The sequence below is a fragment of the Phyllostomus hastatus genome, unplaced genomic scaffold (assembly GCF_019186645.2).
Source record: "Phyllostomus hastatus isolate PE091 unplaced genomic scaffold, TTU_PhHast_1.1 phas_scaffold_78, whole genome shotgun sequence".
NCBI classification, from domain to species: Eukaryota; Metazoa; Chordata; class Mammalia; order Chiroptera; family Phyllostomidae; genus Phyllostomus; species Phyllostomus hastatus.
The window spans coordinates 13,912,543-13,938,541 of record NW_025334041.1 but is presented as its reverse complement, the minus strand read 5'-3'; the positions used below and the strand labels follow the sequence as shown (position 1 = coordinate 13,938,541).

The 25,999-nt window shown below is 52.7% G+C and overlaps 1 protein-coding gene across 1 annotated transcript in view; it reads right to left on the bottom strand.

The window, feature by feature from the left end:
• Positions 1-3,846: 3,846 nt before the first annotated feature.
• GSDME (gasdermin E) overlaps positions 3,847-25,999 on the bottom strand; it is a 47,394-nt gene continuing 25,241 nt past the window's right edge. The window contains exons 4-10 of the mRNA XM_045827987.1: positions 22,518-22,689; positions 20,754-20,874; positions 16,467-16,628; positions 14,323-14,450; positions 12,338-12,533; positions 7,997-8,070; positions 3,847-4,795 (exon numbers count right to left, since the gene is read on the bottom strand). Of these exons, the coding sequence (XP_045683943.1) occupies positions 4,562-4,795; positions 7,997-8,070; positions 12,338-12,533; positions 14,323-14,450; positions 16,467-16,628; positions 20,754-20,874; positions 22,518-22,689 (1,087 nt within the window). The 3' untranslated portion in view covers positions 3,847-4,561. The remainder of the gene's footprint in view (positions 4,796-7,996; positions 8,071-12,337; positions 12,534-14,322; positions 14,451-16,466; positions 16,629-20,753; positions 20,875-22,517; positions 22,690-25,999) is intronic.

The window sequence follows — 25,999 nt, the reverse complement described above, 5'->3', positions numbered from 1 at the left end:
AAAAATGCATAGCATTAAAAACTCCTCAGCTGGAAGTTCCCAGCATTAAACCCGAAGTCATGTAAAACATGTGGTTTTCCTCTTTAAATAGGAGAGACGGGCAGCAGCATAAGTCACGTTGCTCAGAACACAGAAAGGTTGCTCTGGCGAATGCGGTCCAAGTGAGGAATGCCATGTCTTTTCAGATGGAGCCAGACTGGGGGACTGGTTCGTTTCCATCTGTGGTGGAAATGCAAGATGAGTGTTTCCTTTGGCTGTATGCTGTCTCACAAAGGGCTCCTGTCTCTTCAGTAGCATTGGCTGTCAAGGAAGTGGTATCTTGGATTTTGCTGTGGATGAGTGAGCACTAGGGTTTGGCAACTATTGTCATTTTCTGCATAATATGTTAAGCTCTGTTAGAGGCCGTGATGAGTATCTGTTGTAAAATCCTTGCTTCGAGGGATTTTTTTCCCCTCCATTTCATTTTGGTACATCTTCTTTTTGAGCACAAATGCATGCTCCTTTTAACCTCTATGAAATGATGGTAGAATTTTTTAATGGAGGACAAAATCTTGTTAGCAACCTAAAAATCAAAGCTGAACAAGCTGCTGAAGTAAGTTTCTGATGAAAAATATTTAAAAATAAAAATTGCTACTGCTTTCCAAGTAATTGTATTGCTAATTCCTGTGTAAAAGAAACTATCCTTGTATAAATAAAGTTTTCCTGTAGTACAGTTAAGTATTGATTTTTTGGAAACTGTCCCTATAAATTTTTTTCACATTTTCATGTGCTGTCCAAAACAAAAATTATTGAAATGATCTATCTGTGAAATTGCAAACACCTGGTAAAATATTTTTGTATGTAAAAAGAAATAAATATTTAATATTGGAAAAATGTAGTGTTTTATTTATAAGTAGAAGTGAGGCTTACAAATAATAAAATAAAGAGAATATGAGATTAGCTTTGGAACTTTTTTTTAAATGCTAATCATTTTTATAAAAACCCTCTAATGTCATTTAGTTTTTCCCACCAAGATAAATGTATAAGTTTTCCACCTGCCTCTCCTGTTTAACAAGGAAACCCTAACTGTTGTTTCCTCTACACCAGCCCAAGCTTTCAAAGACAGCATAGCTCGAGGAAAGGCAAACACAGAGAAGATTAAAATACAGGATCAAGAAAAGGCCTCTATGTGTAGGTGGCATGGGATGGTACCAGGACCACTTCCCAGCCACCCAAGAGGGAGACACCCTGGTGGGAAAGACACGTCTGCTGCGGCACACAGCTCAGCCTGAGGCCCCGGGAGGTGGGCTCCCCTGGCCGGCCAGGACACGGGGGTGCGGCTGGGTGAGTGCCGGAAGCCTGTTTCCAGGAAAGGCGCTCCAATCCTCTTTCCCAGGCTGGTTTCTGGGGCTCCATGCCTCACACTTAGGAAGTGGCTGCATGAGCGTCTTTCCGATGTCTCCAAAACAATCAGGATTCATATACAGCAGTTCCTTAAATAATGTCAATTTTGCTCAGTGTCATTTCATGCTAACGTTGATGAGAGGAAAATATTACTGGCCGAGGCCACTGTGTGTGTGGAGTTTGCATGTTCTTTCCATGTCTGCGGGGGTTTTCTCTGGGAACTCTGGTTTCCTTCCACATCCCAGAGACGGGCATGTTGGGTTAATCGGCGTGTCTTACTTGCGCCAGTCGGGGCGTGTAGGTGTGGGTGTGAGCGGCCCTGCGAAGGAAGGGTGTCCTGTCCGGTGTGGGTCTCCCCTTGTGCCCTGCGGTGCTGGAAAGACTTCAGCCACCTGCAACCCTGAACTGGCGTCATCAGGTGGGAAGATTGCTCTCTTACTTGTTTTTACATCGTAAATGCTTGTTATAGCTCATCTGTTTCGTTGTTTAATATTAGTATCTTGGGTCTTTATTTAGAAGTTTGGTGTTGATTTTGTGACTGGAAATATGCCGTAAGAACTTCACTCATGGTTCTCGACTCATGTTTATATTAATTAGCTTATGGTTAAAAATGATTTTGTTCCATGTTTCGCTTAAAGCTGCAGTTTCCAAGAATCCCAATGACATTAAATGAGGCCTTAAGCAGTTCATTCTTCTGTCTTACACTACCTGTCAATTTGCCGTCACCCCAGTAACAAACTCGCACTATTTAGCAGCTTAACACACGGGCTGACCTGAGCTCTGGGGGTCTGAAAGCCAGTGCAGGTGCCAGCTGTCCCCAGTCGAGATGCCTCCGGCCACCCAGGCTCCTCTCTGGAGTCTGGAAGGGGGAATCGTGTCGGGCTCTTGCAGGTTGCTGGCCCACCTCAGGTTCACGCAGCTGTCGAACTGATGTCCCCGCTTCCTTACGTGCTGTTGGATGGACTGTCCTCTCATCCTGAACCGGTCCCCTGGGTTCAGAGCCGGCAGCAGCACCGAGTCCTTGTCACACCTCATCTTTTCTGCATTTTCTCAGCCAGGTCTCTCACTGCTGCTTCTCCCTTTTTTAAGAGCTCACCCAGATAATGCAGGATACTCTGTCCGTCCCAAGGTCCCTAATGTTAAAAACTGTAAAGTTCTTTTCATCATGTAAGGTAACATGTCCACAGGTCCCAGGGCTTGTTAGGGTCGTGGGTGCCTGTAAGAGGCCATTGCCAGGCCGCACCTCACCAGCTAGTCAGTGCTGCTGCCTGTGTCCGTTTATGGAGGAGAAGGGGTTGTGGAGATGGCAGCGTTAAGGGGGTGTCCTGTCCTGTCACGGGAAATACCGCTCTACTTAGCCTATTAGGACTTGTTTCCAAATCTAATGATTAAAATAAGTGTGGTTCTTGATCTCAAGCAGTAAGTAAAGTCAACTTCAAATTAGTAATTGTATTTAAGGACACGGATACCCGTGAGAAGACACTCCTGGAGGCCCAGTGTCACCTGCACTCGCTGGGCCCGCACTGCCAGGCCCACCACGCCCCAGTGGAGGTCTGCTGAGAGGCCGGCAGGGACCGGGGGCTGGGAACTCCCATCCCAGCCTCAGGCTGCGTCCAGCTGGGTAACTGGCCAGTGTTGGGGCAACTGTGGGAACAGCTACAATGCGTCAGTTGCTGCTTTGATGTGACCCAAGCTTTTGACACTTGCTGGGATGGTATCTTTTCTTTGTGTCTGAGGTGTGTCTCTGTGTGTGTTGGTTTAGTTTTTTATTATTTAGAAGATAACACATACAAAATTACAACAGGAATAGAAGCGTGAACCACCCCTTTCCCCTACCTTTTGCCCTAACCTCTAAATCCTCTCCCCAGAGGAGCTGCTGCTGGGTCTCCAATGGACTCGTCAGTGAGATCTCCAGGCATGGCGGTCTGTGTGCGCCTAGCTTGTCCACAAGCAGACTCACATTGCACCGTCTGCCTACAGTCTGTTCTGTATATGTGTTTTATTTCAGAAAACCAGACAAAAAGGCACGAGCTGTGCCAGCGTTCTCACACTATTTTCTCTTTTGGGTGTTGCCTTCCAGTTTGTGCGTAAGGCACTTCTTTTCTGTGTTGTCGCCACCACAGTGCACAGCTCAGCTGCCTTTTTCCTCACATGTCAGAAGTATCTGCGTGAGGGTAGTCTCATTTTTAACTGGTGACGGGAGGGTTACTTCATTTCTTACTAAAAATCTGAAAGGCGGGGAGGGGAGGAGTAGAGGATGGGGAGGTAAAAAAATGTGCTGAACAATGCACTTCTCTCCAGCAACGCCACCCCTCGCCCCCACTGCCTCCTAAGTGAGACAGATCCTCACGGCAAAGCTCAGCCACGTTTTGCTAAGGGAAAGCAAGAGGGTTTCAGGTCTCCAGGCTAGTCATAGTAGAATGATGTGAAAACAAGAAGAAGCAAACTGTATACCATTCAGAGTTTCCTTTGATGTAATATGTATTTTACAGATTAAACACCCAGCATGCATGGAAAATCAGCACATGGTTCTTGACCTGGAATAGGTCATGTTCATCAAAGCATGGAAAAGTCAGATAAAATGCTTCGTGCCGGACCCCTAAGGAAGGGTGGCCTGCTTGCAGACTTTTCCAGTATAATTTTATTTAGCAGAATATATGTACTCCAGTGGCATTCACAGTTCATTTTGAGTCACTTCAGAGTATACAGCACATCCAGAACGTAGCCTTCTATGAAGAGAAATTGCCTCCCCACGGCATTCACAACTTAAAATGAATTTTTGGATCAAAGTGTCAGACCCATCTGTTTTTGCTATAACAGGAAGAAAGTGGGAAATGTAAGTGATAGATGGACCCATCTTTCTGCAGAGAAGAGGGTCTGAGTGCATGCTGGTGTAGGATTGCGAGCCCTCTCCCAGCTCTCCGGGTGCTGGAGTGGAACGTGCTCTCTGGGTCACCAGCACCGGAAGCCCTCTTACGAAAAATGTTTACAGAGCATCTGGTGGCTGAGCTCGTGGTGACTCGTAATGCACAGGCACCACTTCTTAAACTCTTCTGTACATTCATTTCCTTGATCAACACTTAGCATGGCTCAGACCTCAGCCCCAAAGTAGTAGTAGCTCAGCGATGCTGAAAAGTACCCTTGGCCGATGACATGTACTCGTGATTCACGTGTGACGTTACTGATGTGCTCTGCCCAAAGCATGGAGCCCACTCAGGCTTACATAAAGAACGAGTGGGGAAATGTTAGGGACTCGGCAGGTGATGGCTTTTACAGAGGACTGTCGTCTCTCCAGGGCGACGTCGGCCGTGGCGAGCAGGCGCTGCGCGATCTGGAACCGTTCCGCGTCTCTCAGAGGGGCCAGGGCCGTGTCGTCAAGATCAGGGTCTCCCCCGGTAGACAGTGCGCGGAGCTGAAATGGCACGTTTTAAACTTTCACTCAGATCTGTGTTACAGAAAATCTGCATCGTTGGCTAGTAACACACTTCTAGCTAATTATGAAAAAAAATGAAAAAAAAATTTTTTTAAATTTCCCAGATGCAGCAGGAAAACTTTAAGATGTAACGAGATATATTTGTCTCAGACCAGGGCCTCAGGCCTGATTTTTCCAGTCTGCCTGGAGCCCTGTCTACAACCCTCCTCTCCGAACCACCTGCTGCTCGAGGCACTGACGCCAGCAGATTAGAAAGGTCAGAACTTAACTTGCCCATACACACAGTGCGTAAGGCTTGTTTGCTTTTTTTAAATGAAGAAACCCCTCAAAGGGAAATAAACTGCCATAGTTTATTGCACGCTTCCTGCCTCAAGAACCTCTGCCCTGGTCCCTCCTTCTACCTGGTGCTCTTCCCCCAGAGCTCTGCGTAGACGCCTCCTGCCCGTGTCTCAGCTGCCGGCTGAACCCCCACATCAGAAGGGCCTCGCCTCACCCCACCTATCCACTCCCACCCCATACCCCAGCCACTACCGCATTATTGTATTGCCTTCACATGCTTGCTTTATCTGGATCAGCTTCTTGACAGTCACTGTGCAGTCTGTTCACTGAGACCCAAGCCGCCCCGGACGGCGGGGACCTGGCCCGTCGTGCTCACCATTTGCCCTGCCTAGACCTAGACCCTCGCTGCCGCGAATGAACGAATGAATGTTAGTCCTTCCGCGAGGCTGCCGCCAGAGCTGCAACCGCCGAGAACATTTGAAACTTGGCTCTTTGGGGTCTTGATTGGTGCCTGTGACACTTTATTGTTTAATCTTCAGTAATTACAAACTTGCCAGTGCATTTGACTTTTAAACAGGTATTCAGAACCAGGTCGGATTATGAATGTAGAGAGTCAGCTTTAAAATTAAAAATGAGGCCTGTACAGTAGGCAGGGTTTTTAACTGGATCCGAAGGGGCCCGGGAAGATTCCCGGGAGTGTTCTGAGCGCAGCGGGGACCTCCCCGGGGGCAACAAACAGCCTGCCCCTCGGTGAAGGGAGGGCAGCGCTCATTTGCATACCGAAGTCCTTGGGGGGCTAGCATCAAAATCAGCCTGACAAGTCTACACCTTGTAGCTTCACCACATGCAACTCACAGTGTCACCACTGGCTTAGCGTTACCGCTTGGCCCAGACAACTATCGATTACGCTTGAGAGCGGGGATAGGTCTGCTCTGTGAGCACCACGTCCTGCAGTTGAAGAATGAGCTTCACTGGCGCGGGCCGAAGGCAGCCGGCGGCTCAGCGGGCTCTGCTCTGCGGGGGAGGTGCTGAGCCGCACCCAGCCTCCTGCTCTGAACATCGGCCAACCCCATGTGCCCAGAGGCACTTCCCGGTGTCAAAAAGATTCCAGTCCCCCAGAGGGTGGAGGGGTGAGATGAACATTCTCTGCTGACTCTAACTCTCCTTTCACCAGTTTGGCGAATGTGTTCGCGTGTCCGACACTGCTCTCCTGGAAGGCCTTTGAAAGCCTCTCAAGGTTACCGTGGCCACCAGACAAGATGAGACAGAAGTGGCGGTGAATTGCTACACCCTGTCCTAAGCAAATCCCTGTAAGGAGCACATGATGCCCGAATTCCTTCAGGAGGCAGGAACCTGACCGTCTTGAGGGTTGTTGCAGTATCTAGGGGAGATTATGTAAAGATGCTCAGGAAGGTCTTTAAAGAAAAATTCTTTCTTTGTCTGTGTTGAGCAGCCCAGGAAGGCAAACAAAGGACTCTGTGGGTGGGAGGTTTTGTGCCAAAGCAGAATACCAGGCATTCGGGAACTCAGCGTGTGTCTGTCCTAAGGGCTACTTTTAAAACACCAGTGAACAGACTTGGAAGCAACACAAAGATTAAATCCTTGAGCTGACGTGCAAGGAAGATGACAACCAAGTGTGCGTTTACCAGGAGAGGGCATTAAGTTGTGTGGCCTTGGCGGTGTTTTCTTTCTGTGTATACTTCCCGAATCTAGTCGGCGACTCTGTAAATACTCGGTAAGGACCAGTCTGGGAAATGCTAAGCACCAGTTGTGGTGAAACAGAGCTGGGTTACAAAAGCAGAGCTACTGTGATGTATGGAAACATATTGTTTCCATAACCAAACTACACTAGCAGCTTTTTCCCCCAGCTGGCCACAGTACCCACGTGCTGCCGGCATGTTTTCAAATCGTTCATTTTTGTGGTCAATGCATAAGAATCCACATTCCCCTGGGCGGGCAGAATCTGCTTTGGGTTATGAATGACGTCTACACCGCTGCTTGGAATGAGGCCTCGCTGCAGTCCTCAGATGCCTTTCCTGGGCAAAGAAGTACCAAAGGCACAGACCACAGTGCTCAGTCTACCAGGGGCATGCATAACATTTCAGGGCCTGGGCTGGGCAGTCTACCCCAATATCTGCTTCCCAGATCTGCATGCAAAGGTGGGGGGAGCTTTGGTCCTGCAGAGCATGCTGGCCTTGGCCCTTAGTAACCACACCGTAAAATAATCCAGGCCTGCAGGCTGTGTCCCTCTGTCCGCCCCGGACCCAGCAGCACGTGCAGGGGCTACGTTAGAGGAGCCACCCCGTTCGAGTGGGTTCCAGGCAGCCCCACTGATGGCTCCTTCTACTAGTGACCTGATTTGTCATCTAAAAAGGAAAGGCTTAATCTTGAGTCTCGGGGCTGAGCTCATCGTTACCCAGCTCTTGCTCTAGCCCGGACACTTCCTGGGGGCACACAGCTAATGACAGTCCTGGGAGAGAATGAAGGGTGTCCCTGAGACCCAGCAGCCCCTCTCGAGAACCTGCCAGGTGCACCTGGTACAGACAGAAATGAAGCGGGCCCAGCTCCCTCCCTGCAGCGCCGCTCCAGGGCGCAGCCAAAATTCTCTTCACAAAATGAGAAAAGTACAAGGTTCAAGTCCAAAGACAAGGTTCAAGTCCTAGCCCTGCTGGCAAGCTTTTCAAACAAACCCTTTCCCTCTGGGCCTCAGTCTTCATGTGAGGTGAGCGGTGTGTGTAGGTGGGTGTAGAAGAGTAGAGTTGGTAATACCTGTCTGACTTCCACTGGAGGGCTGTTGTGAAAGGGAAAGCCTAGAAGTGTTTTACCAGCTGTTAGGTGTCCATCTCCTCCCCATTTCCCCAGTCCTGCCCATCCCCAGGTCCCTTCTGGAAGGTTCCTTACCAAGTGGCACAGCGTAGGAATAATCTGGAGTTTGCAGCAGGTGCCCAGCAGGGCTGCTGCATTATCTGGCATTTCTGCAGAAGACAAAAATCAGTCACTGTCAGAAACAAACAAGTATCTGTGGGAACAGAGCCAGCCCCTGGACGGTACCCAATTTATACTTTTTGGGCTCTCCAGGGCTTATGCTCAGTAATTAATGAATGAATGAGTGGTGCTAAACAGGCAGCACGGGCATTTCAGGAAATGGCTGGTTACCTGGTTCCTACATCTGTATGTCCACGGGAGGATATTTCTTGACATTTAATTTGCCAGTGAGGAAGAACTGTACAGACTCAAGTAGAAAGAACTGGGAATTCGATAAAAAGAGGTGTGTGTAGGCCCCACTACATATTTGGGTTGTGACCTTGGATACACCTCTCTGAACATATTTCCTCAATTGACCATAGATTTTTTTTTCATGTCAGAGAGCTGAGTAAACTGTTCGTGACCTGGGTTTGGAACCCTTTAGTCATTCTAGGAGAAGAATGCAATGGGCCTGATAAAGGGGTGGCACAACACACCTCATACATCCGGGACTGTGTGGGGCCCCGCCCACCGCTAGCTTCACAAAGGGCACCAGTGGCAGGGATCCGGCACAGAGCTGTGTGACTCTGGCCCCCGCACCAGAGGTCCAGACCCTGTCAAGCCCCGGGGAAAGAAAATCCAGGTCATTGTTATTGCAAATGGATTTTAAATACCTCCTTCCCAGGGCAAAACAGATGCCAGAAGGACCCTCTCCCTAGAGATACAACCTTTGAACTCAAAAAGCAAATGAGAAAGAATCACAGGCCGAGGCACCTGGCCCAGGGACCACTGTGAACTCCATCTCCTGCATTCATTAGCAGCCTTATTTATAAACTGTGGCAAGTCACCGAGGCTGTGACCCGGTGGCTGTGACCCGGCGGAGTCCCATGTCCTGTTCCCAGCAGAAGGCGGCTGCTGCAAGGACGGTACAGCTCTGAGGGATGGTCCTGCTAGGGAACCCCCTAAAATTACATTTAAATGTTGTCTGTGCATCTGCCTACAGAAAGGATCCCCAGCTTTCAAGAAATTCTCAAGGAGGCCTTTATCCCAAGGCAGAAAGAAGAAGACAGTGAGCGAAGGTGGCCCAGGAAAAAGATCACGGGGCTGGGAAGGGTGGGGGCAAAGGCACCTGGGATGTGAGAAAGTCCTGGGTGGGCCCCTGTCACAATGACTTGGTCATGCTTCCATTTCTTAACTTTTCAGGAGGCTCCGGAGCCCTAGGTAATCGTCATCATCCCTTATTGGAAATACGTCAGTTCTGTGTTCCTCAGGTGGTCTTTCGCTATTCTCAGTACGGTACAAGGGACACAGGGATGCAAGGATATCATCTGCTTTACAGTTTACCAACTGATTTTATTATTTGACTCAAATTGCCTTGAGGGCAAGGATGATTTTTACCTCATCACCACCTAGCAGTGCCTAAACATAGTACAGGCTTGTTCAATGTTTTTTAAGTGCAGGTGATTTATTTTGATGGCTCTTCCATAGTCTGACTCTGTTTTACAAATGAGGCCTGGGGCATTCATGCTGAAAGTCCCCAGGTGGCGGAAGAAGTGGTCGTGGAGGCAGGCCAGATGCCGGGGTTGATGAGAGGGAAACAAGTTGAACACAGGAGGCCAGTTCAACATGGGGACATAAGGAGATCCTGCACTCGCCTCCTCATGGATGCACCGGACCGGCAGCTACAGTGGCACAGTTTCCTCTGAGAAAAACCCAAAAGCTACCTGAGTGACTCCTGCACACCAGGTGAACAAGAAAAAGCCCACGTGGAAGCAGGTGAGAGAGGCTGAGACACACTCACTGTGAACTCCGCCCTAACTTCGGCAGCTCACAGTCGAAAGGGAACACACGACCCAGAGCCCCTCCTGAGGAGCAAAGCGTTTAAACCAACTACGTTGGGCTCCCCCCTATGCCAGGGAGATGAGCCCCCCAGACATCCAGCTTTGATCAGTTAGGCAGGAAAAAGAACTAAAAGGCATCCAAATTGGAAAGGAAGAAATAAAGCAAATTAAAATGTTAGTATATAGAGAAAGTCCTAGAAACTCCACCCAAAAACTGTTAGAATTAATAAATTTAGTGAAGTCGAAGGATGCAAAATTTGTACAAAAATATGTCATGTTTCTATACACTAATAAATTATCAGAATTCAGAAAACAATACCATTTGTAATCATATCAAGAAAACTTGGAGTAAATGTATCCAAGAAGAGGAAACATCTGTACACCGAAAACTATAAGACGTTAAATGAAGAAACTGTAAAAGACAAAAGAATGGAAAGATATTCCATGCTTATGGAATGGAAGAATTAATATTGTTAAAATGTCCCTATGACCAAACACATTCTACAGATTCACTACAATCCTGAGAATAAAGAACAAAGCTGGAGGTGACACACTCCCTGATTCCAAACTATGTTACAAAACTACAGCAATCAAAAATACGGTGTTGGCCTAGAGACAGACGCATGGACCAGAATAGAACACCCATAGGTCAACCCACACAGACATGGTCAATCAATTTATGACCCAGGAGCCAAGACTATAAGATGGGGAAGAACAGTCTCTTCAGTCATTGGTGCTGGGAAAACTGGACCACTACCTTACACACAATTAACTGAAAATAGACAAAAAGTTTGAACCTAAGACCTGAAACCATAAAACTCCCAAAAGAAAACATAGGCAGGAAGCTCCTTGACATCACTCATGGCGATTTTTTTGGATTTGATACCAAAAGCAAAGACAACAAAAGGAAAAATAAACAAGTGGGACCACATCAAACTGAAAGACCTGTGCACAGCAAGGGAAGCCAATGGACCGGGAAAAAGCAACCCACCCAATGGGAAAAAGTATTTGTAAAACATACACCTGATAATGCGTTAATATCCAAACTGTAGGAAGAACTCATACAATTCAATGGCAAAAAAAGATGATTATAGGAGAGGCAGAGAACATAGCAGCATGGTGATTCCCAGAGGGAAGGGGGTGGGGGGGGGGTAGGAGAGGGCACAGGGGGGTAAACGGTGACAGGGGAGACCTGACAAGTAGTGGCGAACACACAGAACAGTGTGCGGATGCTATGTTACAAAATTGTACACCTGAAACCTATATAATTTTACTAACCGATGTCACCGCAATAAATTCCATTTAAAAAAAATTAAAACAGGTAAAATTCTATAAAACATAAAAAAATAGGCAGAGGATATGAATAGACATGTTTCTAAAGACATATAGGTGGCCAAGCAGTACATAGAAAGGCACGCCACACGAATCATCACCAGAAGTTCAAACCCGCGACAAGACATCACCACACGCCCGTTAGGATGGGTCCATTATCACAAAGACGAGGCAAATGCTGGCACGGATGTGGGGGACAGCAAGCCCTCGTGTGCTGCTGGTGGGAATGTAGACTGGTGCACCCTCTTTGGAAAACAGTAGGGAGATTCCTCAAAAAATTAAAAATATAGTTACCGTATGATCCAGCAACCCCACTCCCGGGTGTATATCCGAAGAGAATGAAAACACCAGCTCAGAAAGAGACCCGCACCCCCACGCTCACTGCAGCTGATACCACTCACCATGGCTGAGGCACGGGAGTAACCTAAGTGTCTTTCATCAGGTGAATGGATGAAGGAATGTGGTATACATATGCATTGGAGTATTATTAAACAGTAAAAAGGAAGAAAATCTTGTCATTTTTGGCAACCTTGGCAAATGGTTGGACCTTGACCTTGAGAGCATGACACTAAGTGAAATGCGTCAGGGAGAGACAGGCTCAGGCTCAGTCGTCACTGGCGGGCCTGGCTGCACCGGAGAAGGTGTGCAGCTGCTGAGCCCACAGCCTGCCGCTTCGGGGGGCTCTCCGCAGCCTGCCCGTGCTCGCGGCCATGACTCGGGGGTGGTGAGCTCACAAGGAGGACGAGGAGGAACCAGACAGCCCCTGCCGCTCAGCACTGCCAGGGCTCAAGAGTGAGTGCCAGGCTGGGGAGCTGCCTTCCCGCGTCAGGGAGGGGTGAGCCCACAGACAGCCCCCTGGGGCGGGGGTGGGGGGTGGGGGGTGGGTAGGTGGAAGAGAAGCACTCCTCGAGGGAGTGGCCATGGGCGGGCCTCCTTCACACTCAGCCCTGGGACTTCACCACAACCACGCAAACTTCCTCAGCCCTCCATGCCTGTCCTCCGCATACCGCTGAAGGTGGGGAGGAACCCTAGGTACCTGTCTTCCACAGCTGTAAGCAAAGCAATTTTATAGCAACAGCAGGAATAAAGTTTCTTTTTTCCATACCTGCTAGCGCACTGACCAAGAAGTAGGCCGTGGAAAAGAGCTTCTGGTTGCGGACCACACCCTGCGGGCCTGGACACTCGCCCTGTACGCTGCACCCCACCAGCTGCAGGAAGGCCGTGAGGTTCTGCCGCTGTGGGGGCTTCAGCTCCCCAAGTACCGCCAGTGGGAGTGGCAGGCCGCCGACCACGTCGTCACACTGCAGGGGAGGAGGACAGAGACGGTGCGATGAAGCTGGAGGCCAGGCTGGGTCCTCCGACCCTCACGCTGGGCCCCTTGCCCTTTGCCATCTCCCCAATAAAGCAATAATGTGTGCATTGCTTTAACCCTGCACTCCTCTGTGTTTGAAATGACTGATCCACCAGGTCGGGTTTCCTCCCAGAGACAGTGAACTGAGCCTTGCCCAAGGGCTGTTCTTCCGCAGCAAGGGGAGGAGGCATGCAGGCACCACTGGGTAGAATCTTCCAGGACAGCATCTGCCGGGTTGGAGCAGGGGGCGGGGACACGTGACACACAGCTGCTGAGTGGCAGGTCGTGGTCCTCGAGCTTTAAACTTGGCACTCCAGCCCCCAGCCACCTTCCCAACCGGGCCCCGGACAGTCTCATCTGTCCACGTGGGACCTGCCGGGAGGGTGTGGTCCTGCCAGCAAGGGCTCCCCTGGCCACCCCGGCACCACCCGGCCAGTCCTGCTCCACGGTTGCACCCACGTCTAGATGCGTGTGCACGGGAGCCCACCATCCCCCACCCCACCCAGGCAACTGGTGCTCTTTCCGCAGGGCATCCGCCTGACATTTCCCTCCTGGAAGGAGACATTTGAGGAAGTAAAAGTCAATGTTGTTGTGGGTTTTTTTTAAATATCTGCATTCTCCCCGGGGCTGGCACACCCTCCCGGGAGTGCTGCGTCCTTCAGAACATGTGGGCGTCCGGGCGGCTGGACTGTTTCAACAGCTGCTGGCTCCATCACTGGGCCCTGGGCTCTTTCGGCACAATCCAGTTTCAAGGGGGAAAAACAATGTGAATGCTCCCCTGGAAGCCGTAAAGCATTGAATCCAAAACTCAGAGTTCAAACTCCGCGTAAAAGAAAAACCAAAAGACCAAACCCAAAAAACACGAGTAGAGCAAAAGTCAGATGGAGAGGCTCCCCAGCCTCCCCCCCGGGGAGCAGGGCCGCAAGCCCGGGTGGACGGAGCCCAGGAGCCCGTGTGGCCCTCACCATCCCTACAACCAGCAGCTGAAGCACTGGACCTCCCCAGGAAATCCTGCTGCAGAAATGCACAGAAGCCTGCTGTTCCATCTGTTCTGAGTACAATGGGTTGACGTGCTGGTCTCTGTCTACCACAGAGCCCCTCGTCGAGGGTTGAACAGTGCCCACCTCCCCATATGCACGTCTGCCTGGAACTTGAGAGTGTGACCCTATTTGAAATGAGAGTTCGCAAATGTACTTAAGGATCTTGAGATGAGATCCTCCTAGGTCAAGGTCATCCCTAAATCCACGTGGGGGTGTCCATTAAGGACCAGAAAAGAGATGACAGAGGACAGGCCATGGGAAGAAATATGCGTTGGAGCAATGTGGCCACCAGCCAAGGAACCCCAGGAGCCGCCGGAGTCGGGGGAGGGTGCTCCCCTCCAGCCTGCGGGGGGAGCGTGGCCCTGCTGACACTTCACGGCAGACTGCTGGCCTCCAGAACTGAGAGAATAAACTTCCGTTGTTTCAAGCCTAGACCGTTTGTGGTCATTTGTTTGTTACAGCAGCCCTGGGAAACCGATACACACTTAGATTCCTGACATCAACTACCGCTCTGCAGTTAGAAACCTAAGGACCCGGGCATAAGAAAAAAAAAAGAACCTTTAGGGATCGAGGGAGGTGGAAAATTTTAAATGCAATGGTATCTCCAGCTCAAAGCCTTGTCTCAAGAGGTCCAGCCTGTCCACATCTCCAGGACACCCAGGGGGAGACACTGTGCCCCAAGACGTCTCTGAGTCTTACCACTTGTTCCAGGACCACGAGCAGCTCCTCATCCAACAGGACCACCTGCAGGACGCCGCTCAGTGCCGTCTGCTCCGGCTCCGGCAGCTGTCCGAAGGGGCGGAACGCCCTCTCCAAGGGCAGCGTCACTGTGAAAGCAGCAGAGCACGCCCGGCTCAGGACGGCCGCGTGTGTCTCAGAACAGGGACAGCAACTCTGGCTTTTTATAGCCAATTGTCCTCGGCTCTTTCAGAGACACTCGCAGCTGCACAATCAGTCCCAGAACTCGGAAATAAAGGACGTGGAGTTAAATGCCACCCTGCCTGTTTTCAGTAACCAAACTACCACCAGAAAGGAGTGGGGGGAGGGCGGATAGAACAGAAAGAGGGCGGCCCCGTTTCGTGTTAGACTTCACCTTTTTTTACGACGACGCACTAAACATTAATCGTTTACCAGAAAGAGTGGTTGAGATGCCTCTTTCTACAGCAGTAATTTACCAGGGTGATTTGTGCAACATCAGTCGGTACTTCTGCAGTGCTTCAGAACCATGCAAATGCCAAAATACATTATTTTCCGCCCTTTCTTCTAATACATTGTGGACTTTGCATCCTTTAATAATGCCTGCATTTCAGAGAGGCTGCTGCCGCCCTGTTTCTGTGGCAAACCCAGCTCCTGCGCTTTGCCCATCCTTCCTCCTTCGCCCGTCCTGGCCCCGGAGAACGGGTTTGCAGGCCCGATGGGGGTTCGTATCCTCTGCAGGGTGCTGCAGCCTCTCCCTTAGAGTCACCATCATCATCATCTTTTTTTGTTTGTTTGTTTTAAAGACAGTCAAAAGCTTCTAGCAAATTAAGCCCAGTGGGAATCTGAAAGCTTTCGTATGTGGGGATGCATACTAACACATAAGTGCACTGCCTCCGCTGATGGCAGATTCCAGCAAAGGGTTGCAGAGAGCCCTGTGGAGAGCAGCGTGTCACATCAGCGACTGACATACTCAAGCGCTGCCCTAGCAACAACCCGGAAACAGCCAGGCGTTTGCAGGAGCCTGGAGAGAAGGGCTGCCCTGGGCCCTCTCGTGTCCTAGGGCACAAAGCCAGGCCAGCCCCCACCCTGCTCCCGTCTCCCTACCCTTCACCCGCCGCTCACTAGGATGGCCAGCCTACAGGGTGGACTGGTGGGGAAGGAAATTACAGGAAAGCTGCGGCCAGTCTCATCACCTCCCTGCAGCACGGGTCGAGGCCACAGGGCCACTGCTGCCGTGGTTCTAACCCACGATGTCATGAGTGCGTAAGTGGCCTCGGAAAACTGCACCCCGTTATGGATCTCGAGGAGGCGGAGGAGGGGCCTGCATGAGACTGGAAAGCCTTATGTTAAGATCAGACCTTCAGTGCCATGTCTCCCAACACCATTTTTGCTACTGAAACAAAAGCAGCTTGTGGTTTGGGACTCATTGAAGCCGCACTGGTGGGTCTCCATCCGGACCCTCCAAGCCACCGCGTATTCTGAGCTGCTCTTGGTTCTCTGTGCTCGGCTCTTGCATGGCTATTTGTCCCTCCTCTTCCTCACCCGTCTCCTCCTCCGTACCCTGTACTCCAGTCTCTGCCCCGCCCCCCGAAAACCCCTCCAACTTTCTGTAACACAGCCTGCTGTGGGGGCAGAAGGGATTGCTGCAGGCAAGTCACAGGTAGTCCCCTCCCCCTCCCTGGTTGCCCCGCCCCACGGGCCTCAGGCCATGTGGCTAAGGAGCCTCCAAGTGACATCCTGCAAAGGCTGACAAAGCCTTGTCTTGGCAGTGAAGCCCGAATTATGATGAAACACATGCAAAACATGGGTTTTCTCTCCTTGCTGCTGACTAGCTATTCTTAGCAGTCCACAAGGCTTGTGCAGTTAAAGTGAAAGAAAACGCCAGGCCCCGGGTTCTTACGCTCCCCAGTCTCTGGCCCCCGTCTCAAAACATGGCGCCCAAGACCTGAGGTTCCCTAGGATCCGACCAAGGGGAATCCTGGTCGGACTAGGCCTGACTCAGAGGCACTGTCCTCTCTGCTCTCAGATGCTTCCTCGAAGTCCCTGGAGTCACCTCACCACTTCTGAAGCCATCGCTTCTTGGGACACAGCGCTCACAATTAGCCATCGGCTCAACACAACCCCCGACCCCCCACCGACTATACCTTGTTTTAAAACATGCAGTGGTTCATCAGGGGCAGAAGGCTCCCGCCCAGCATCCGGCATGTCCCTAAAGGCAAACTCTATAAGGGGCAGGGGTTCCAGGAAGACGAAGTCGCTCCTCCCGTGCTCGAAGCCGCCGTGCTTCCCCTGTAGGAGGCAGAATTCTGCAACACAGAAGGGGCAGGTCAGCACGGACGGGACCAGCCCGCTTCCCCCCAGGCGGCTGGGCCGGGGAACATCTCCCCGCTCCTCCCCACAAACCCGCCTCCCGCACAGGCTGTGCTGTTTGGTCAGAACTCGCCCGCTTCCTAGACACATAGGAGAAACGGTTCTTAACGTAAGGTTCTCCTGCGTGTCCTTTTCGGACGGGCAGGAAGCAACCTTTCACACACTGGAAGTACTTCCTGAGCCTGAGCTGAACAAGCCAGCGCTACACGAACAACTCACCACACAGGAATGGGACCGGGAGACTTAGAATTTGATTGACAGATTTGATTTGACTGAGCTGATAATGTTACAGAATTACTGACAATGTATTTAGGTGCACAAGCGGTTATGTTATATGGTTCTCTTCTTAAAGACTCAAATTTGAGCCCTGGCTGGCGTAGCTCAGTGGATTGAGCGCGGGCTGCAAACCAAAGTGTCGCAGGTTCGATTCCCAGTCAGGGTACATGCCTGGGTTGCAGGCCATAACCCCTAGCAACCGCACATTGATGTTTTTCTCTCTCTCTCTCTCTTTCTCCCTCCCTTTCCTCTGTAAAAATAAATAAATAAAATCTTTAAAAAAAAAAAGACTCAAATTTTCTTCGTTAAGAGAATACTATGTTGCAAAAGACAAACTTATTGCTGCAATTATATGAATGAATCTCAAACATGTCAAGTGAAAAATCTAAACAGAATATAGTCTACAGGAATCTTATTAAAAGGCAAAACTGGTCTTTTTTTTTTAAGTTTTACCTTTTAGGGGTACTGAAATATTTGTGGACAAAACCCAAACAACCCGCGTTCTGGAAGCACAAAGTGCCTGGGGTTCGTGACACTACGAATGCTGCTTTTGAACCCATGTGGAATTGTCTGTCATGAAAACTTTGTAAATCATGAAATGTTTCCTCATATACGTCCCCATTTGAGAGCCCTACTAAGGTGTCTGAACTGTAGGTAAAAATGTAGCCATTCTTAGGTCCTTGCTAAGCAAAAACAATGAGCAAACTCATGAATTCGGGCTCTTTTTGTGCTTCTATCTGTCATTTGCACACTCGAGCCCAGGCCACGGGATGCAAACGCGTCTGAGCCGGCACAGGGAAGGCCCAGCCCTCGGCACACACCCGCGTCCGCAGGGGTGGCATGGCTGGCATGGCCAGCATGGCCGGCTGAGACAAACGAAATGAGCCTTTATTCCCTCATTCATTCACTCACGCACACCCGCTAAGCAGCCAGGGTGCCCCGCTCCTCCGCCCTTTGTGTCAGGCACTGAGGTGGGGAAGTGTCCACCGGCCCCAGGGGATGACTGTGCTCCCCGGGGACACGGCCTCGAATCCCGCTGAGCGGCCCGTGGGTGGTTCAGGGGCCCATGGCACCAGCACCTGATGCAGCCCCAGAGGCACTGCCAGTTCCTTCACTCTCGTCCTCGCAGGCACTGCGCTGGGGCCGGGGGCCAGAGGCAGCAAAGGGCCTTGACCATCAGTGCACTTCAAGTGGGGCTGCAGGACGCGTCACTGAAGCCAGGGAGGCAGGTGCTGAGAGCACCGGCACAGGTTGCTTGGGCAGTGCAGTGTCTCAGCAGCCAGAGGCTCAGGGGTCAGTGAGAGCGGAGCGCTCTCGGGTGGTGGGTGAACGAGCCGCACAAAAAACTTAGGACAAAGGGAGCCTCAGAAGGTGTTTGAGCAGGTGAGCGAAATGACCACGTTTTCATTTGTAAATAATCACATTGGCTCCACTGCTGGGATGGGACAGACGGGAAAGATTCCGAGAAGCAGCAGCGGGGACGAAGAGTCTGCTGGGAAATGGGGTTGGGGGGCTGTGGGTGAAGGGCGGGGTCTCGGGGGAGAGACGCTCATCGAGGGCAGGGCGGCTGCACAGGCACCTCCCCCTCCCCCAAGAACAGGAGGGAGTCAGCCTCCTCTCAAAGTTACCAAGGACCAGCAGGATGTCTGTCAAAGGCACTCCCCCTAGAGGGTGGGAGGAGGCATCAGGCAGGCTCTGAGGGGCCCTGCAGGCCCTGTGGGTCTATGTTTACGAAGCTAGATCAGAACATTCTGTGGCAGGAGCAACGGGGCACACAGATGGGAAATAAAAGCAGGACTGGCTTCCAAGTCAGGCACTGAGTCTCACGGAGCGAGGGCCTGACCCCCGCGCTGCACCCGCGTGAGCGTGCCCAGCAGGACAGCGCAGGGAAGGCAGGGGCTGCCTCAACTGGGGGTGGGGAGTGAGCCAGAGGAGCCTCAAGAATTCCCGAGGGCACCTCTTCTCCACAGCTCAAAGAGGACTTTATTTCCAAAGACAACAGAGGCGAGCCAAGATGAAAGGCCTGAGATTGAAATGCAAACAGGAGAGGTGCAGCAGGCCACGCTGTGTCTTTCCAAGTCCAGCTGTGTGCAGAGGCCCCCAGGGGACAGGAGCCCACAGCTGCAGGCAGGGCAGGGCAGGGCGGGGCACCCCGTCCTCAGAGAGACAGGAGGGCCCCCACAGCCGCCCTGCCTGGAGTGGCACCCTGGCCTGGCCCCCAGCCACCAGAAGGTCCTCACGGCACTCACGGTCACCCTCAGGGGCAGGCCGAGCTTGCACAAGCGACACCTCGACTGTTAATCCACCCGGACAGCATCGCCAAGGCGTGAACATCCTGGGCTGGAATCACATCCTTGCACGTGGTATCAGCGGTTTATCACACACTGGTAACAAAACCTTAGTCATCTTAGTGCAGTTTGCTCAGCAGATGAACATCTTTCAAAGAGAAAGACTAAAATAAGATCCAAAATGCCCAGGAGCACACAAATTTGGAACCAGGGATCTAAAAACGGCAGGCGACAATTCTTGGTGTCCTGATACTCCAAGTGTCCTTGCCCCACCTCTCTAGACCAGCTCCTTAAAACTGACACCGCTTCTCGCCACCTCCTGAAATGCAGGCTGGCACCCAAGAGGGGGGCTCTGGGACTGCGTTCTGCCCCCTCCTTGGGGTCCTCACGTGCCCGTGGGCTTGTCGCCTGTCCTGCAAGGGCAGTCAGTGTTCTCGGCGTCCGAGCTGCTGCCCTACAGTGGGGTGCCCGTGTGGTCACCGCAAGTACAAGAGGCTGGCTCCCCTCAAGGCCGCCTCATCCCAAGCCTGGTCCTCGCCACCTGACAGAAGCCACCTGGGGGACATGCAGCAAGAGACGCGGGCACGCTGCGTGACGGCACACCCTATTAACATTTCCGCTGTGGAAACGTGAAACTGCGCGAGAACAGAGGAGCACAGTGAAGCTGCACACACCCACGGATCGGCGAGGATGACCGCTGTCTCCTCCACCCACGCGTTGCTGCAGCCAACCGTCGACATTGCCGTTTCACCCGTGAAGACGGCGGTAGAAAGTTCCAAAAAGTAGACTTTTTAATAGACGTGACCACATTACCACCATAGCTAAGGAGGTTGACAATAATTTATGTTATCTGAGTTCATTCACATCCTCAAGAAGCAAGCACTTTTCTTGAGCTCAGCACAAGGTCTTCTCAGGAAGTGCGTGGGGGAGGGGCCGTGCGCACCTGAGATCAGCGGACAAGCAAGGAACCGACTTTCTCCAAACAGTGCGACGGCCAGGGTTGCACTGCAGAGTCAAATGCAGTGGTGACCAGCAGAGCAAGACCAAGAGCAGCGTTTTGGGCTTCGAGGGAGGTGACGTGATGGGGATGATGTTAATGGTCCAGGTGGAGTACTTAATAAACAGCCGCCGTGCCCGGCACGCCTCGTGCCTCACCTGTTTCACCCTCCTGCAGCCCCGGGACACGGCGAGACTCAGCCAGGCCGGCAGCAGGCCCGAGACCTCACAGGACGCGTGGGCACTGGGCCGATCGATCCCCAGTCCCTCTGATCACGGGGGACACGTCCTTAATGAACCCCGTGCCGTGCTGGCGAAACCTCACCCACACACTCCCAATGGGGCCTGCCTGTCCCCTCGTCATCAGGCGACCCCACGTTCTTAGGATCTCCTGTGTCCCCCATCCCCTCCTTTCCCGTGTGCGCCCCAGGGGAAGATGGCGCGTCCCTCAGCCTTGGTCGCACTGTCTGCTGACAGCCGCGCACTGGGGACAGCGCTCACCGAACTGGCCGTCCAGCTTCACGAACAGCTCGAGGACACTGTAGGCGATGGTGGTGGAAGCCGGGATCTCCAGCACCACGTTGGTGTCCTTGGTGACGGTCCCGTCTTCCACGGCTGACACCTGCGGACGAGAGCACGCCCTGAGCTGTGCACCCCGACTCCCCTGGGCCCCTCTGCCTGCCCCCTCCTGTGGCGTCCTGTGAATGCCCACGGAACCGAGTGGGAAGGAGGAGCCAGCCCGCAGAGGTGAAGGACGTCAGCCCCATTGGCCTGGTGACATGCACACATGCCCACGTAAATGGCCGACCTGGTGGCGCAAAAGTGACAATCCAGGTTCCTGATACAGGGAAGTTGGGTCTGCAGTGATGAATAATGCAGGTAATAAATAAGGCAGATAAGGTGACTTCCCCTTTCCCTCACAGAGGATTATGAAAACTGCTTTGAAGTCCAAACCAAATGCCTAACCAACGTCAAAGCCTGAGGGAGAAACAAGCTGAGAGAGACACCGCCCCCCCCCCCCACCGCAACGCCTCGTCCCTCCAGACCCTGTGCTGTTCAGACCAGGGGGGAGGTGGCGGAAGAAGCAGGGCAAGAAGCCTGGGCGGGAAAGGCCCAGGAGTCAGGCCCCGCAGCGCCCTCCTTCAAACACCGTTACAAATGCCTTCCCATCAGGGCTGGGGAGAGGGACACAAGAATCTCCATGTTGCCCAGACACCAGAGTTCAAAGGCTTTCTGAGCAACTTGGTCCTGGCCAGAGTGGGGTGACAGCCGGCCGCCTGACTCCCAGGTAGGCTCTGCGCCTCTGGTGGGGTCGCCTGGGCAGAAACTTTGGCAGGGCTGGCAGAAGCCACCTCCCATCGGTCATGTCCCTCATCACTGCTGTCCAGCCTGTCTCTCTCAGGAGCACCCGGCCCCGGGCCTGTAGCTCCCTGTTCCCAACTCATGGCGTTCCAAACTCCATGTCTGGGTCCTCTAGCGAAGGCCAGAAGTTACCCTAAGAAGTAAGTCTCTAGGAAGCAAACAGCAGGTGCCAGGACAAGCTAGAGCAGAGACAGCCTGGGGATGACAACCTTCCATTCCACTGAACTTTAGGACTGGCTCGGGGGCAGCTTGTAAGGCTGTCCAGAATGTAATCCAGAATGTAATCCAGAAGCACCCATTTTTGCGTCTATAGACAGATGGACAGATCCTTACCTTCCCTAACTCAGCCCGCAAAGGACCTGAGACAGCTAATCCCAAAGCTATCACTTTTTTGAGACCCTGACTCCAAGGGACTCTAAGGGTTAACTGTGCTTTTGGCCTGGCTAGTGCTCCTTTGTCCCATCTTCTTACAGGAATGCGCCTGACCCAGGCGGGCACAGCCAATCTGAGAGTCCCACTGCCCTGGCCTTGGGCCCACTGCAAGAATGGGGGACCCAGGCTGGGGCAGTGAGATCCAGCCCGAAGATCTCTCCCCACTGGGGTCGCAGCAGGTGGGACGAACGCCTGGAGATACCACACCACAAGGTGACAGCCTGTTGGAGGCAGCTCACAATGCTCTCTGAGTCCTGGATCCAGCAGTGACTGAAGCCAGATTAACCTTGAATGCTTCGATTACAGGAGCCAATAAATTCTTTCTTATTTAAGCCAGTTCTAATTGGATTTTTGTTAACTTGCTACACAAAGAGTCCTGATGAACGAAGACACCACCCAACGAAGACCCTGACCGAGGTCCCAGCAGCGGGAGCCAGAGCAGCTGCTGTGGCCCAGCCCTCAGGCCCACACCTGCACGGTCTTGGTCGGGATCCCCACCATGCCGCCGAACTTCTCCTCGACCTGGACGTGCTCAGACACCACACACTTCTGCGTCGTCACTATCTTCTCCGTCAGGACACACAGGACCTCGTTCCTCCTCTCCAACACTTGCTGCAGGAGAGGGCTCTTCAGATTTATCGTTCTGCAAAAGAAAAATGGCTGTGAGTGACCTCGTGCCCCGGGGGGAGATGGGCGCAGTGTGGCAGCCAGCATCTTTTATGTCCCGGCAGTGAGAGATGGGGCAGTCCATCTAGTAAGGCATAAACCAAACTCTCCCAAGGCTGCCTGGGGGCTGCCAGGCCTCCGGGACCGCCTGGATGCCAGAGGGAGGGGGTCCCTGTCAGAAGCAGCGCTGGCTGTCAGGGAGGAAGAAGAGAGAGCCACCTGGCAGCCAGCACAGGAACCGCAATCCGTCTGCCTTACACCCGGGGGCTCTGCTTTGTCACTTAGTCAGAGGCTGAGGGTCCACAGATGTCACAGCGTGGCCCAGGAAGTACAGAATCACTGGGGGTTGGGAGTGGGGGGTGGGGGGCGGGGGGTGCTGGCAGTCCCTTCTCACAGATGAGAGAGGGACAGGCCTGCAAGACAAGCAGCAGCGATGAAGACATTAGGTTTGAATGAAGCAGGAACATCTTAACCTGTCTGTCCCAGCAGGACGTATCATTTCTTCCCAAGGGGTTCACATCATTGTACAGGTGGGGAAACTGAGGCCAGTTAGGGTTGGCCTGCCCGAGGTCACCCCGCAGACCTGAGACTCCCACGCAGTGACCCTGGGGCTCGTTCAGAGCAGGCTAAGTGTCCCCCTATAGGAGACGATTTCACACTTGGGGCAAAGGACGAAATGACCTCTCAGAGATGGACTCAGAGATTGTCTTTAACTCTCTGAGTCCATGAAGTTGCCAGGAAGGGAACCAAACTAGGGTGGGTTTGGGCGTGAGAACAATTACAGTGTTCATCCTGGGCTTTTTAAACATTCCCAGGTTAGTTCCTTTGAAAAGCACAGCACCGTCCCTAACCGCACACACAGAGGGTACCCCTGCCCACCCCTGGCCCCGGCTCCAGGCAGCCAGACTCTCCTGGCTTCTGAGAGTGCCCCCAGCACCGCAGCAAGTGGCTGGGAAGGTCCTGTCTGCCTGTGAGCAGCTGCCGGAGTGGAAACGACCAGTGTCCGTGGACGGATGGATGGCGGGCAACACGGCCCACGTGCCGGGTGGGGCACCACTCAACACAAAGGCTCGGACGCAGGCTACACCACGGACAAATCTCGAAGGGATTATGCCGAGTGAGATAAGCCAGACACGAAAGGACACGTATTGGGTGACTCCACTTATATGAAATATCCGGGCAAATTCATAGTGACAGAAAGGTTTGAGGTGCCCGGGCTGGGCCGGGGGGCATGGGGGAGTTCTTGCGAGATGATGGCCGAGTTTCTGTGTGAGGTGACGAAGAAGTTCTAGAAATGGGTAGTGGTGTTGGCGGCACAACAGTGTGAATATACTTAATGCCAGCGCATTATACACTTAAAAATAGTTAAAAGACAAATTTTATGCTATGCATATTTTATCACAATAAAAAAAAGACATGAAAAACTATTCCATCTCAGTAGTGGTCAAAGAAATGCAAATTATAACATTGTTTCCCGCATATTAACTAAGTAATGAGAATAAACTGACAACCGCAACGGAAAGCTACAGGGGCTCCAGGTCCAGGAAGGCACGTGCAGCAGGGCCCGGCGCCTGCCCTGCTGGGGTTCGAGTCCCAGCTCTGGCCCTCCAGCTGGGGGACCTGGAATGACTTTCTCCACATCTGCCCCTGCGTTCTCTCACGGATGCACTCGCGGTGACACCTCTCCTTGTGGGACTGTCATAGGGTTTCAAGGAGCATGACCTTAAACACCACACAATGCTCATGGACTCTAGCCACCGCCCTGCGTTCCTTTACAGAGGTCTCCAACACAACGCCATGTGATGGGAGTTCTGGGCTGTGTAACTGGGCTGGAGGTACTTTCTTTGTCACTCCTGTGCTTAAAGACCCTCCCTGGCTTTGTCAGCATCTCATTCCCTGCCCCAGGCTACTAGGCTTCGCGATCTGGCCCCGCCCCCATCGGGGTCGCCCGCCCTCTCTCTCTCTGTGCCTTGAACTGGTCAGGCACAGGTCTGCCCCAGGCCCTGGACCCACAAGTCCTGACCCGTCTCCCAGTCCCGTGGTGCCTCCTGCTCACCCCTGTCACGCTGTCACATATAAGACCACTTTTCTGGAGAGCACAGCTCCCCCCGCCTCCCCCACTCTCCTAGCTCCTGGGTTTGTCTACTCATTGCCGTCTCCTCCCTGCAGTGCGGAGGGAAACTCGCGCCGTCCAGACTCCAGCTTCTCCCAGGACCGCATGAGCGCATGGCAACGGTTCGAGACCTGCCTTTGGAATGAGGGGTGAACTAAACTTGTGGGGTTTTCCCCCTCCATCTGTGCGCCCTGACGAGCATATAAATGCCTGACTGTGCGATGCACCTGTGTATGAGAGCGAGCAAGCAGGTGGACCATGGAGGGAACAGCAGGTTATTTTAAAGACTGACACGTAGACAGCCGTCCTAAGGGACCTTTTTGGTCCTGGAGGCTCAGACACTGAAGATGACACCCCGCGTACCCGCCAGTCAGAACTGCATCTGGCTCGGTCCTTTCCAGCGGGCTCCTCCGCCTCCTGTGCGCAATTGCGTCTTCTGGTGGGTTCTTGAACGCCAACCCCCTCCGTGGCAGTCGGGGAATGGCTCATCCCGCGTGAGCTCCCTCCCTGTGAGCTCCCACCCCAGGGCCACTGGAGGACGGCTGGCTGCCGCCTCCGAGTCTGAAGTGACTCTGGCGATTGGAAACCATACACAGATCCCCTAAAACGCCCGATGCTGTCTCAGCCCATGGCAAAGTGTTTCAAAAGAAAACCTCAGCCTCGACCCCCTAAGGCTCCATTGCCTAAAATGCCTACCTCCCTCCAGAACCCCCAGGTCACCCTACTCCAAACACTGGGAGGAAGGAGAACAAGTCAACTGCAGGAGCGTAACTTCCTTCTGCTTCTGGCTGCAGGGCGGTCCTGAGCAGCTCTCCGGACTGGCCAGGCACCCGCCGTGGGGCAGAGAGAAGTGTGGTCGGGGACAGGGCGCATCTGCGAGGCTAAGATCGGGTGACTCGGGAGGGGAGAGGAACGTGGACAGGACAGCGCAGGCCCACAGGAAAGAGAAACGAGAAAGAAACGCTCTCCAGAGCAGGAGGGCAGGAGGGGCCCCTGGCAGGCTCTTCCCACCAGGTGGCCGGGATTCTGTTTCCTGGGACAGTGCTGCCACCTTTTGGAAACAGCGCTGGGCAAACCCACTCATCGCAGGTTAGGAGGGGAGGCCTCCTTCTACACAGAGGGGAAGCCAATTGTCAGGGGAAATCGATCGTCCAGACTCCTTGAAAAGCAGCCT